General features: G+C 37.8%; 1 protein-coding gene across 1 annotated transcript; it reads left to right on the top strand.

Moving 5' to 3' along the window:
* The first annotated feature begins 22 nt into the window (after nucleotides 1-22).
* On the top strand, nucleotides 23-4877 carry qrsl1 (glutaminyl-tRNA amidotransferase subunit QRSL1). The gene is made up of 11 exons (XM_008399637.2): nucleotides 23-170; nucleotides 891-1050; nucleotides 1133-1231; nucleotides 1305-1401; nucleotides 1490-1651; nucleotides 1728-1903; nucleotides 2261-2373; nucleotides 2830-3022; nucleotides 3118-3235; nucleotides 3337-3542; nucleotides 4420-4877. The coding sequence occupies exons 1-11, from the start codon at nucleotides 147-149 to the stop codon at nucleotides 4635-4637; spliced, it is 1566 nt and encodes a 521-aa protein (XP_008397859.2). The 5' UTR covers nucleotides 23-146; the 3' UTR covers nucleotides 4638-4877.
* The last annotated feature ends 8572 nt before the right edge of the window (nucleotides 4878-13449 follow it).

The raw sequence follows: 13449 nt of genomic DNA, 5'->3' as shown, positions 1-13449 counted from the left end.
AATCAGAATACTGTTTCTTCAGCAGCCAGCCAATCACAGACAGCGCTGTTAGACGTTGATCCCAGACGCAGACATGGCGGCCTACAGGTAGAATACACTGTGCTAATGTTGATGTTAATCCGGGTGACCGGAGAAAATCAGCAGATATGCTCGGACTGACATTGAAGGAGGTTAGTTGCTCATTTACCGATTCATCTTTTTATATTGAAATAGGCATTTATTCAATGTTACGTTAGTAAGAAAGAGAGATGAGAGATAAAGAGAGATATCTGGTTGTAATGCACAGCACAAAAACAGCTTCATGGGATGGGTTTCGTGGACATAGCCAAAGAAAGAATTTGTTAAACTGGATTAAATACTGATTGTCATTGAGACACAGATCTCCAAGTCCTGATTAGTAAATTCCCTGAAGCATGAGGTTTGCGTACACAATCTCACCAATACATTTGGGAAGATTAAATACAATTTGTTAAATTCATGAATTAAAATGGAACAACGCATGAGCTATATTTTTTTTACATTTAAAAATAGGTAAATTAATTTTCTATCACAAAAAAACAATTTAAATACATAATCTTAATTTATTTGATTCAAGCTAACTTGCAAAATAGCAGTGGGAAGTTTTGCTCCCTTAGCTTCAACTTTGTTACGGTTTGGAATTTTTTTAAGACAAGAAACGTTTCCAAATGTTGTCTTTTCTTTGAGAAAACTTTTTTAAAACATTGGGAAATTATTTAACACACCTAGTGTAGCAATTATTCATATATGTCGTGTTTCTGTTACATATACAAGAAAATTGTAGACATGTAAACAAAACACCACAGTATAGAAATTAAATGTTTACTTGTGTAACGCCCTACTTTAAGCTGTGTTGATGTCTTTTTTTCCAGGTGTCTTTGGCGTTCAGGGAGGGGAGAATCTCCCCAACTGAGCTCTGTAGGAAGTGTTTGAATCGTATCAAAAAAACTCAGCGCCTGAACGCTTACATCACTGTGACAGAGGAATTTGCTCTGAAACAGGCTCGACAGTCGGAAGCAAGGCTGCTTCAAGGTGTGTGGATTCCATGAGTTTTTGTCTCATTTTGATTTCGGTGGAGTCACAGGTGTTGACGCATTAATGTATTTTCTTCCAGGCGTCCCCAAAGGACCCCTGGATGGGATCCCCTTTGCAGTCAAGGACAATTTCTGCACTGCCAACATCAGGACAACATGTGCCTCCAAGATGCTGAAAGGTTAGAGCATAACATTTTTCTTTTATATAGTCAGAATCAGTGCAGGTATGTAAAAATATTACTCTTTTTATAGACTACACTCCGCCCTACAATGCTACAGTTGTACAAAAGCTTCTTGACCAAGGGGCCGTGCTGATGGGGAAGACTAACATGGACGAGTTTGCGATGGGGTAAATCTAAATCTAAATGCGGAAAATATTTTAGAAATGTCTGGTTTTACTTTTAAGTTAAATTAGTGTGGATGTGTTGTCCTCTCAGGGCAGGCAGTACCGACGGGGCGTTCGGTCCGGTCAGAAACCCGTGGAGCTACGCAGCTTCGTACAGAACACAGGCGGGAGCAGCTTCTGACTCTGACTGGGTCATCACTGGAGGAAGTTCTGGGGGAAGTGCCGCAGCCGTCGCCTCATGCACAAGCTACCTGTGAGGACGCGCAGTGGTGCTAACAGTGAAGAAAAAGTCAAAAAATATTCACTGATGTTTGCAAATGTCTTGGCAGGGCTTTGGGTTCAGACACAGGCGGTTCAACCCGTAATCCCGGAGCGCTGTGTGGAGTTGTCGCCCTGAAGCCCACTTACGGCCTGGTGTCAAGGCATGGCCTCATTCCCTTAGTTAATTCCATGGATGTCCCTGGAATAATTACACGCAGCGTCAGTGACGCAGCTGTCGCCCTAGGTAGGGGACACGTGTCTCTTTCTTTTTTTTTTGGATGATGACATATTCTGAAAATAAAATAACATTGCATCCACTTTTTACAAAAATAGGTGTGATCTTATTAAATCTGAGAAGAAGTTGTAGCAAATAATGACCTCCAATGTTTTTCAGGAATATTTTTTTCCAGGCTTCTCTGACGTGACAAAAACACCAAAGCCAAGTTGGTGTTCGCATAGCTATAAATCCATATAAAGTTGTGAAATTGATGGTACATTAACAAGAAACAAAAGAAAAAAACTCTAATGAAATGCTATCATTTCAGCAGCAGGAACAAAATAGAGCAGGTGTAACCTGGAACTGTGTTTACATGTCAAACAGGTGTCCTCCAAGGTGCTGATGTTAGAGACTCGACCACAGTTCCTGCCCCATCAGCACTAACAGAGCTTCCTGAAGACTTTGATGTCAGGAACATCTGTGTTGGCATCCCCAAGGTGAGTTAATATACTCAATTAAAGACTTTTATCTACGTCGGCTGCACTGGGTATGATGCCTTTACACACCTTTTACCAACACAGACCTAATTTTAAGAGGATCTGTTTTTTTCTCTTGACACCTGGATCATGGGAAAGACAAACTCAGAGAGACAAATGTGTGGTACATTATGCTTAAACCTCAAGCTCAAATATTATATTAGAAAAAAGTTCCACTTTACAGCTTTTAGAGAAGTTGAAGAGCCACTTCGGCTGACTATAGTCATTTTTCCATTCATTCATTCATTCATTCATTCATTCATTCATTCATTCATTCATCAAGCTTTCCATTTTTGCATGTTCAATTTTAGTACCTAAAATGTAGCTATAAACAAACGAGGTGTAAAAAAGAAAGAAAAAAAATGTTTAGGAACCCTGAGCTTGTAACTTTGTTTGGTGTCTGCCATCCTCTGTCAGGAGTACCATGCCCCTGGCCTGTCTGAGGAGACCTGGGCTCAGTGGAGTCGTGTTGCAGACTTGTTTGAGAAAGCGGGAGCCCGGGTGGAGCAGGTTTCCCTCCCACACACTCAGCACTCCATCGTCTGCTACCACGTCCTTTGCCACGCCGAGGTGGCGTCAAACATGGCCCGATTTGATGGGCTGGAATACGGTACATACGTGACTGTGTGGAGTTAAATCGGATGCGGGCAGATCATGTGACGGTGGTAAAGGTTTGAGGGTTTTGGTGTTTTTCTCCTCTACCAGGACACCGGAGTGAGATGAAGAGCTCCACGGAGGTGATGTATGCTTCAACCCGACACGAGGGCTTCAACGATGTAGTCAGAGGGAGGATTCTTTCCGGGAACTACTTCCTGCTTAAACAGTAAGGCTGCAAACTGTCTCCATAGGCAGCCTTAGGCGCCTCCAGTGTCTGGCATCAGTACTTTACTCACAAAGTGACCATGGACGTGTCACACCTTTCAGGAACTACCAGCACTACTTTGTTAAGGCCCAAAAAGTCCGTCGGCTGATCGCCAACGACTTCCGGGATGTTTTTGGCTCAGGGGTCGATGTGCTGCTGACTCCCACGACTCTTTCTGATGCGGCCTGTTACCATGACTTCACACAGGAAGACAACCGCACTCGCAGCGCACAGGAAGATGTTTTCACCCAACCTGCAAACATGGCTGGTATGGAGTCATACCTTCTCTTTAGACTAGAGAAGTGGCAGCATATGTGGGATGTGTGGGAGGATTTAAAACCTTAGAATTTATGCACACACACACACACGGGTGGGATTTTTTTTTTCAGCATTGGGGAGATTTTATGTGATAAACCGCATTACAATTGCACTTAATTGTGAAGTGGAAGAAAAGACATACATAGTTACACATTTAATTTTGAAATTCTGAAAATGCGACATGCATTGGGGTTCCGCGACCTTTTTACAAATACTCTGTCATCCAAAACTAGAAGTGGTATGGGATAAAATCAAACCTATGCAAGTATAGCCATCCTACATTTCCTGTTTGCAGAGCAAACATGTGGAAGAAGCTGCTCCTCTTCCATATGTTCCATATTTTCAATGAGACTGAGATGAAACTATTTAGCCAATGTGCAATACAATGTCCATAGCAGAAAATAAACACTGCACATCATTGACACCCCATAACCACAGTGGCAGCATCATGCTAATTGGATACTTTTCTTGAGCAGGGCCATGAAAAATAATCTGAGTTGAAGAGAATTTCAGCTGATGGGAACATCTGCAATTGCAGAAAAAGGTGGTTCCACACACAGCATTGACTCAGGCGGCTGAATACAAATGCTTGACAAACTGTTAACCTTTCATTTTGTAAGAAAATTTGGTAAGTTTGCTTCTCTTTTCTTCCACTTTACACCAACGTTTTGCTTTGTGGTAGAATTCTGAGAAAATGTGGAGAAATTTAAGGCATGTGAATACTTTTGCAATAAACAGTGGACACCCACACTTGTGGCTGGAAATGTAACGCCGTTGCAAAATCATAAATGGGAAATGACCCCGTTGTTTTTAATGTTTTAACACAGGCCTCCCTGCTGTCTCTGTGCCGACTGCCTTATCACAGCGGGGTCTGCCCATTGGCTTACAGCTCATCGGCCCCGCCCTGGAAGACAAGAAGCTGCTTTGTGTCGCTCGGTGGGTGGAGCAGAGTGTGGGCTTCCCATCCATCAGTGACTGCGAAAACACACAGGAGAGCAGGAAGGATCCAGGAGCGACCAGGAGGGAGCAGGCTTCAGCTGTCTGAGGACCGCTTTTGATGCTATCAAAACTAAAACAACTCCTGATATCCGTATAGGAAGCTCTATACGGAGTTATCGGATCACAAATTGCAGATAGTGATAAAGTATAACTACAGAATGTTGAAACCTGACTATTGTTTAACTGGGATGTTGTATCACATCCTGTTAAATAGACATAATGTAAAAGCCGACCTTTCTCATTAAACTTGTATGCATTTACAGAGCCAAAGCTCTTCCACACTGTCCATACTGTCCATCTTTAGAGCTCTTTTCTTTGTCGTTGACTATGAAATTCATTTTGAGAAACTCAATTTTTCTCCTTTTCATGTATGGTCTGTTTGTTTTTGGACTCAAAAAAGTCACCCTTCACTTATATCGTACATAGAGAATGTAGATTTTAATCCTAAATACTTCTTTTTTAGGCACAATTTAGTCGGGAATCACATCTAATTTTTAAAACACAGCAATGTGAATAGAAACTGAATTTAAAATCTCTTGTTTTGATAAGGCATTCAGTCATTTTACAAAAAATAGTAAAATGTAGCAGAACATTTATAGCTCATTTACTAATATTTAGCCACATTACAAGCATTAAAATCAAAAGGAAGATTAAAAAAAAGTGTTTCCTCTTCTAGGTAGAAATCAGACTTGCACTATTAAACATTAACACATTATATTAACATCTTCGTTATAGATTTCTGGTTTATTCTTTCAGGAAGTCCCATCAGTCAATACAAAGATCAAACCACACCTAAAACTGGAGATATGTTCATCATGGAAATAAACTTGACTTCTATGAGGTAAAAGCAAATAAGGATGCTAATTTTAGAAAACAACACATCCAGTGTTGCACTTGTCATGTCACTGTTAGCAGCATCAATGCTTTTGGGTTTCTACCATATAAGCTCAAAGCAGAGGTTTGTGACCTTCCTGTCTTCATAGGTACGGTCTCAACCACAGTTTGTCTTTACGAACATCTTTCTCGTACATATAAAAGCACCTCGTCCTCGTTATTTTTTTGAGTTATAAGCTGTAAGCTACAAGACATTATTTCTCGTAAAGACAACCGTTTATTTTTATAGAAAATGAAAAGCAAGAATACTGAAAAGATTTTCTTCACAATTATATCGTTCAAGCCGGTTCTGAAGTCTCCTGTTGGTGTTGTGCAACACTTTAAGTGTGACAAATTCAAACTATGTTCTCTTATTTGTTCAGAAGCCAGAGGTTAAAAAAAACAAACATTTAACAATAATTTCAGCTTACAGTCTTCTCTGTGTTATGCATCTGCAACAGTTTGAAACAATAAATGAAAAGGCTTTTGTTTCTAGGCAACATAATAGAGCGCCTTTTTAAATGGTAGCCCACATAAGGGCTAAGTTGCAGTTATTGTGGGGATGAAACGTGGTGAGCGGTCTACACTATAACTGTCATCTTCTAAGGTTCTGATAAGAACATTTTTTGTTTTTTACTGGTAAACAGACAGCACGTAGTGTATTTTATAGATACCAAAAGTGCAAGTCCACTCTGTGTATATTGTTGTGTGGACTATTAGTTTGAAGACCCCGAGGTTTATATGAGTACAGCACAATGATATGTTTGGGGGCAGAAGTGACTATATTTATGATCCCAAAAACAAAGGGGAGCTTCTTGAAAGCTGATTGGACAGAAGTATAGTCCTCTAATGGCTTCTGTTGTAACTCATTTGTTGAACTAATTATTTTTCTAATTTTAGTTGGCAGTGCCTTGCAGTAATGTGCATACCTCTTTAGCTTTTATTTTTTTAAGGCACAAACTTTAATGTATCTTTTAGGGATTTCATGAGATAATTGCTGTGATGTGGGACCAAAACATTTTTCAAGGAAACATTTTAAAAGTATGAAGCCCATACTCACAAATGCCCATGACAGAGAGCATTTGTGAAAAACATCTCTGGCTGTATGTAGTGTGTATATGGTGTGTATTATGTTGTCCTGCCTCAGTTTTAAGTCTTTTGCACCAATGAGTTAAAGCATGATACCGCCACCACCGTGTTTCATAATAAGGATGGTGTGTTTAAGGGCATGTTTAATACACAGCATTTTCTTTTTGATAAAAAAAACAAACTATACAGTCTTCTTTTCACAAGAGCACTTAATATTGTCTCCAAAATGTAGAATTATACACTGCTTTGTTGGCACTTAACTTCCACAGAAAAGCCTGTGGTTGCGGCGTGGCGTGATGCAAAAAAAGAGACATGCAAAATATTCTCTCTGTGCATGTTGTCTGGGTTTCCTGTTGGTTTCCACCCATCATCCAAAAAATAGAAGCTTCCCTAATTGCACATTTTAAGCTGACATTAGTCGCACATGTGCATGGTCACTAGTGATCAATTTTGACTGCCTTCCTTCCCACAGTATAGCCTTGGAATCCATAACCCTGAAGAGAAAAACATATTTATTTATGTAACTTAAACACTTCCTGTTTTCCACTTCTTACATAAACCAGGATGTTGTCATAGTTTGACCATGGTATATGTAAATGATGGCTAGAGCTTTAGATAAGCTGATGACTGGCGCTTTGTGCTAGCGATGAGAATTTTACATAATTTTCATGGCACTTCCTAAGAAAAAGATCCCATGTTCATTTGCGAACATGGGATTGCGTGCGAAAGCTGGTTTGACATGTAAATATGTAGTCTTTTTTTTAAAATCTTTTTTTAGTCTCAGTTCTGTCTAAATATGAATACAGTAGTACTGTATTTCCAGCAGTTGAGTTCTAGACGATAATCTCTGATCAATGCAAACGTTGGGTCAATTTTGAAAAGAAAAGTGAAATACTCAGAGTAATGCCAGCTTTAGTGCAACTTACTTGTTACCCTGGTCACCAGGAGTATGAAATTGATTTTTCTTTTCTACATCAAATTTTTCTTTTTTACATCAAATTAGAGTGTAATGTCATTCCCTGAATCAAGTTTAATCTACAGAGAAAAAACATCACAAGTCACCAAAACCACTTGGTCCTGTGTTGCTATTGTCTACTTCATTATAAACAAATATTTATTTAATATCCTTAAATAAAGAAAAGAGAAGAGGCAAATAACTGCATGAAATTCCTCCTATTTAAATCTGAATAATTTTTCAACTACTGACCTGCAGAGTTGTATATTCACACTGCAAATAAGTGGTACAAATATTTCTCATTTAGCACCACAAAAGACAATCGAGGGACCACCATCTGTACTTGTACCGCAGTTTGAGAAACGTGTTTTAGCACAGGAGATCCCATTAGAAATATGTTTTTTTTTTCACGTCACAATGATGTACCTCTTATTGCTGGTCTTTCTCAAAAATCCCTGAAGAGTTAATCAAGGTTCGTGTGTGTAAAGCAGCATCATGTTCATCAAATGAAACCCAATTCTATTTCTGCATGCTAACAAATCTTGTTAGTATGTGCTTGTTGGTTTGGGACCTGTGTGAACAATACTTTGTGCTTATTAAGATACAGTAATTAATACCATGGCTGATTAATATCTATAAATTTGCCACTGAACAGGAGACATTGCGTGTTTTTAGGAAGGTTATGATGTTAAATAAAGAAAAGAGAAGCAGGAAATACCTGCATGAACTTCCCCCTATTTAAATCTAATGGATTTTTTACAACTGCTGATCTGCAGAGTTGTATATTTTTCACATACATACTTTGTTCCTTTATTTCTTTTTGAACATTAAGGGGTAAATTATATTTAAAAGAGAGATTATGTTCCTCATTGGAAAACAGGCGTCACTGTGCATTGTTTCATTGTCCGTGAATGAGTAAATAGAAATCTGCAAGGAAAGATTAACTCTAGTACTTTTTGTACATTGTAAGTCAAATATTTATTGATATTCAAACTGTGGGCAGAAACGTCAAAGGCTGTTATTGTTGTGCCAAGCAAGACTGTGGTCAGGTGCGTCCTGTTTTCTTCAGCTTAAGTTTTCATTTTATGCAGCTCATTTTTTAAATTCTAATGCACAATAAAGTACACGAACAATCCAGACAAACCAGAAACAGCAAATATATAGCTTTACAACTTTTCCTTTTTTTTTTTTTTTTTTTACAAATAATGGGAGTTATTAAAATTCAGGTACTATTGCTGAGGTGTGTGTAATATAATGCCAACAAGAAACACTACCAGCAGTGATCTTAATGAAACAACTTTTGCGGCCCATCACTCTAAACCCATTTCAAAACAGTTTAAAATCCATCAATGCACATGAAATACCAAGGAAATCCAGTCGATCATAGATAACCAAATGAAATCAGTCGGTCCCTCTTGCAAAAATCAATTTAACTGAATAAAATCGAAGAAGCTGCAAAGCAGGAAGTGAAAAACAGGAATCTGAAACCTAACAAAGCAGAAACAAAACCTGCATGAGGTACAGCAAGGATGTGGCAAAGCGAGCAATGAGCTGAAGAAAACACAGCACAGGTGTCCTGATCAGCAAACCAAGGATTAAGAACCAACACAATCTAGATTAAAACAAAAGTCACACAAGAGCACAAAAAAAGTTAAATTATAGAGAAAGACTAAAACCGAGGTGAAATCAACAAACCTAAACACAAATAAGGAAAACAATAGAAGATAAAACACGTCATTTATCTTATTTCATGTAATGTGAACATATTTTCTAGATAAATCCCCTCAAGGAGCAACTTACTGCATACATCCTCCTTATTGTTAAACTTGGAAAAGATGAGTAAAACTCTTAAAAGGATATTTTTCTTCTATAACAGTTCATTGGATAATGACCCACAGGATCATAAAAAATAATCTGGTGATTGGAGTCAGGCCATTATCCTGTAGCATATGGCCAATTCACAGAAAATTTAGTAGAAAAATTGTGTGGTGAACCAAAGGTCATAAGAGAAGAGCCAGCCCCAGGTTGATGGGGCACCATATGTTGCTGCTTCTTCACCATTTAACATCAGATGATTTTGGTTGAAAAATGCCTGACTGCATTTAATAGCACTGTGTATTTAAAAATTGTAATCAAGTAAAGCCACTTGATTACAATTTAACCCTTGTGTCTAGAAATGGGGTTCAACCGACCCCACCCACGTAAAACTTGTATCATTTGCCACAGTCCTCTACGTTTGCCTCGGTCCTCTCACACACAAGGCTTAAGCAAAATTTTCAGTACTGAATAGGAAACGTCTAAATGTGATTTATCCACTGTCACTTGAAGTTACTTTTCACAGTAGTTAGATTAGAAGACATACATATATTGCCTAATAATATAAAAGCATCCACCTTCCTGGTAGACCTATCTCTTTGCTCCATTGTTTCCCTTTTCATAAAAAACGAAACTGTGCAGACTGATTGCTTACCTAACACTTGAATTGCAAAACAGATTTTTACATAATCTATACAAGTTTGTACTGGACAGTTGTTAGAGATGTTTTGTAATAAACAAGGTTGGATTCTTGGTGTATTTGTTCTAAATGCAATTTTATGCTAATACACAGATGGTGTGAAAGTTATTACTGAGCAACGAAGCAGAAAAATCATCCAAAGTTTTACCTAATTTGAGCATACAGCACCCAATTGTTAGTTGTGTGCTGAAATATTCAAATAAATAGTTTTTTGTGTGTGCACTCATTTTACTTTGCGTGTTGTGACAGACTCGACTTCTGCTTTGCAATTCTTCCTGTGCATTTGTATGCCTCGGCACTCGCAGTTCGCAGTTCCCACACAGCGACTCGAAGCAAGCGCGGGGAATATTTTTAGAAAACTAACGGCATGTTTCAAAAATATTCACAATTTCATCACTGTGTCATGGATCTGGTAAAACTGGTTGTTCTGACACCACTTCAACCGGACTTCACATAAACCTTTCAACAAAACAAGTTGGCAGAATAAATACACAACTTAATGTTTTAAACGTGCAAAAGCATCAATCATTCTAATTCACAAGATCGCACGTAGGCCTGACAGCTCAACACAAGGATGTGGTTGTGTGATCTACATTTGAAAGAAGTTCCCAAAAGTTCAATCGCGATAGAAAATGAAGTGAAGCATAGGAACGAGAAAGAAACTGACAAAAAAAAGTCACACATATCATTAGAGAACCCATGTTTTTTTTTCCCTTTATTTTCTTGTGAAGATGGGTGTAGAAATAATTCCACGAGTACAAGATTATGGCCATAGTCTTTGTTCTCATTTAACTATTTCATGAGTTCTGTCCTATTTGTACAGGATGTGGTGATAGAACTTCCTCAATGTGAGTATTGTTGCCAAAACACTGCAATGATGCTGATCACTGATATAGTACAAACTTTATCGCTCTGCTACTGGAGAGCAATAAAGACAACAAAGATCACAGATGATGACTCATGCAACACTTAGAAACCATAGTGAATGCATTGCTTTACATCATTCACTACACACTTAATCTGCAACCCAAAATTCCAAAAACTAAAAGAAGGCTTGCAAAATGTAAGAGTTTGTTAGTTTGTTTATTTATGCGACCGTCTTCTGTGTCTGTACAGGAAATACTGATAACGTCATGAATAATAGGCTGGGGCACGGACCTCTTGGAAAGAAGAAGTCCCTCCTGCTTATGTTTTTTTTTCCAGCTTTTTGAATTTTTGTGTCTGTGTTTATGGACAGAAATAAAGAACACATAAAACAATAATGTGTTTTGTGGCTGTACCACCCAGGATTGACCAAAAGAGCACACTAAGCTCGGTAGACGAAGATTTCTCAATTGAATTTTGTTCTATTATGTACTTCTTCATGTCACTAGGCTTGGATCCACTTTTGTACTCAGAACTGCCACAAATCTTTGATGCCCAGGCTCAGCAATGTACCTTAACCATTCCTATGAGATTCCGTATTCAAATGTTTGCATCATACAGTTGTGGGAAATTTGTTGGCTGCACAATATCCTGTTCCACCATATTCCATGTGTGCTTTATCAGACTGATATCTGGTTCACAGTACCACATTGGAGTACTGTGAACTCATCCCAGTTTAAAGTACTTAAGAAAGAATGACTCCATAGTTTTCATGCTATAAAGACTTGGACAATAATTCTGCAACCTGTTATTTTCAGTTTTGAAGATGTGTTGTGAAATTTACCTGTGTGGTCTTATGCTTTCATTGGATAGATTCTCTCTTTCAGAGCTTTGTGTGTACACCTAAGAAATGGTCTGAAAATTAAGAAATGTATTACAACAAAATGGAAATCAGACTCCCTCCTCCCAATTAAAATGTGGCTTTGTGAGATTAATAGCTGTGTGACACTAGAAAAAATAACCTATTGGATGCAGAATAGAACATAAAATATGGCAGCCTTTTTCAAGTTATATGCAAAATCTACCAACACATTTAATTGATTGATGATCCTGTAATCGAGCTGGACTCGACAGGATTTATGAGCGAATCTAATACCATCTGTCTCTCAATCTATTTCCGATTCATATAGATTTTATTTCATCCCTATAGATTACCCACCCTACCCACCCCCGTCCAGTCCTTCTTGTTATTTGGTTGTTGTGTTATATTATTGTAAATGTATTTTAGTTTCAATATGTCTCATTGTTTGAACTGTGCTTCATTGTGTACCAGTTTTGTCCTGTCAGTTAATACCTGTGATGTTACTACTAAAACTCGAAAATATTCTAAAAAAATTAATAAATAAATAAAAAATGGTCTGAAAATACTCAGACCAGCTCGTCTGGCACCAAAAAAACATGTAACAATATTTAAACCAACTTTCATGCCTGACTGGTGTCAAACAGTTCTCCATTCTTACTTCATCTTACTTACCTCATTCAACCAGAACGACGATACAGTAAACGCTGGTCCTCAGTTCTTTGAATAGCTGGTAACCGGTAATGAAACTGACGTCAGTGTGTCTCTTCCTTCCCTAAAAGTGTTAAAGTAGACTACAATAGATGTCAGAGTGCAAGTGGAAGGCTTATGTTGGCTTCCTTCAGTTTTAAATCAGCCGTGTTTGTGAAGATAAATAGCTCACACTGGTTCCAAACCAACAAATGATCAGTAAAAGTAAGTGTGCAGTTTGTGCCAAAAAACTGACTTCATAATAATTTTGTGGTCTGTACATATGTTTAATGTTTTCTGATGAAAGTCTAAAATTATAATAAACTTATTAAAATAACAACCTTCTGATGTAGGTTGTCTGGGCTTACCGACCCATTTGTAAACCTTTCCAGAAATTAGCACACCTAATTTCTGGAAATTAGGTGTGCTAATTTCCAGAAATTAGCACACCTAATTAGCACAGAAATTAGCTGTCCAGTAGCTGTTTTAAGCTACTGGACCAATTTAGGGTTAACCAAAACCCATAGAACTTGTAACCCACTGATAATTTCCATGTTGACTCTGAATAATTAATATACCATTAGCTATAGAATAGAAAAGACATATAATTTTAATACTGGTGTGGATCATAAAACAATCCATGAAAATCTCAAATGTTTCCAATTAGTTCTACAATTAATAGAACGTGATCTATAATTAGTACAACCGTGAAAAATGAATGGCTCTAATACATTTTTGAAAGCTCCTGAATAACAAGTGAGCTCACACATCTGCTTCTTGTTTTAAGATGTAACTGTAGAATAGAACTCAATTTCAGAAACAGGATGAGTTGAACGCTAATAAGTTTTAAATAGGATCAAATAAGAACTTTGATTAACTTTTTAGAAAGAAATACAAGAGATGTCAGTATTACCTATCTTCTTAACTGCATTGGAAATGTAGTAAACATTTTGCAGAGCCTTTGTAATTTTTTTTACTATTAAGGCAACTGTATTTCTACTGTCTTGTTTTCC

This window comes from Poecilia reticulata, chromosome 22 (genome assembly GCF_904066995.2).
Source record: "Poecilia reticulata chromosome 22, P_reticulata-male-v2, whole genome shotgun sequence".
Taxonomy (NCBI): domain Eukaryota; kingdom Metazoa; phylum Chordata; class Actinopteri; order Cyprinodontiformes; family Poeciliidae; genus Poecilia; species Poecilia reticulata.
The sequence above is the reverse complement of the archived record's forward strand: the minus strand, read 5'-3'. Positions and strand labels throughout refer to the sequence as shown.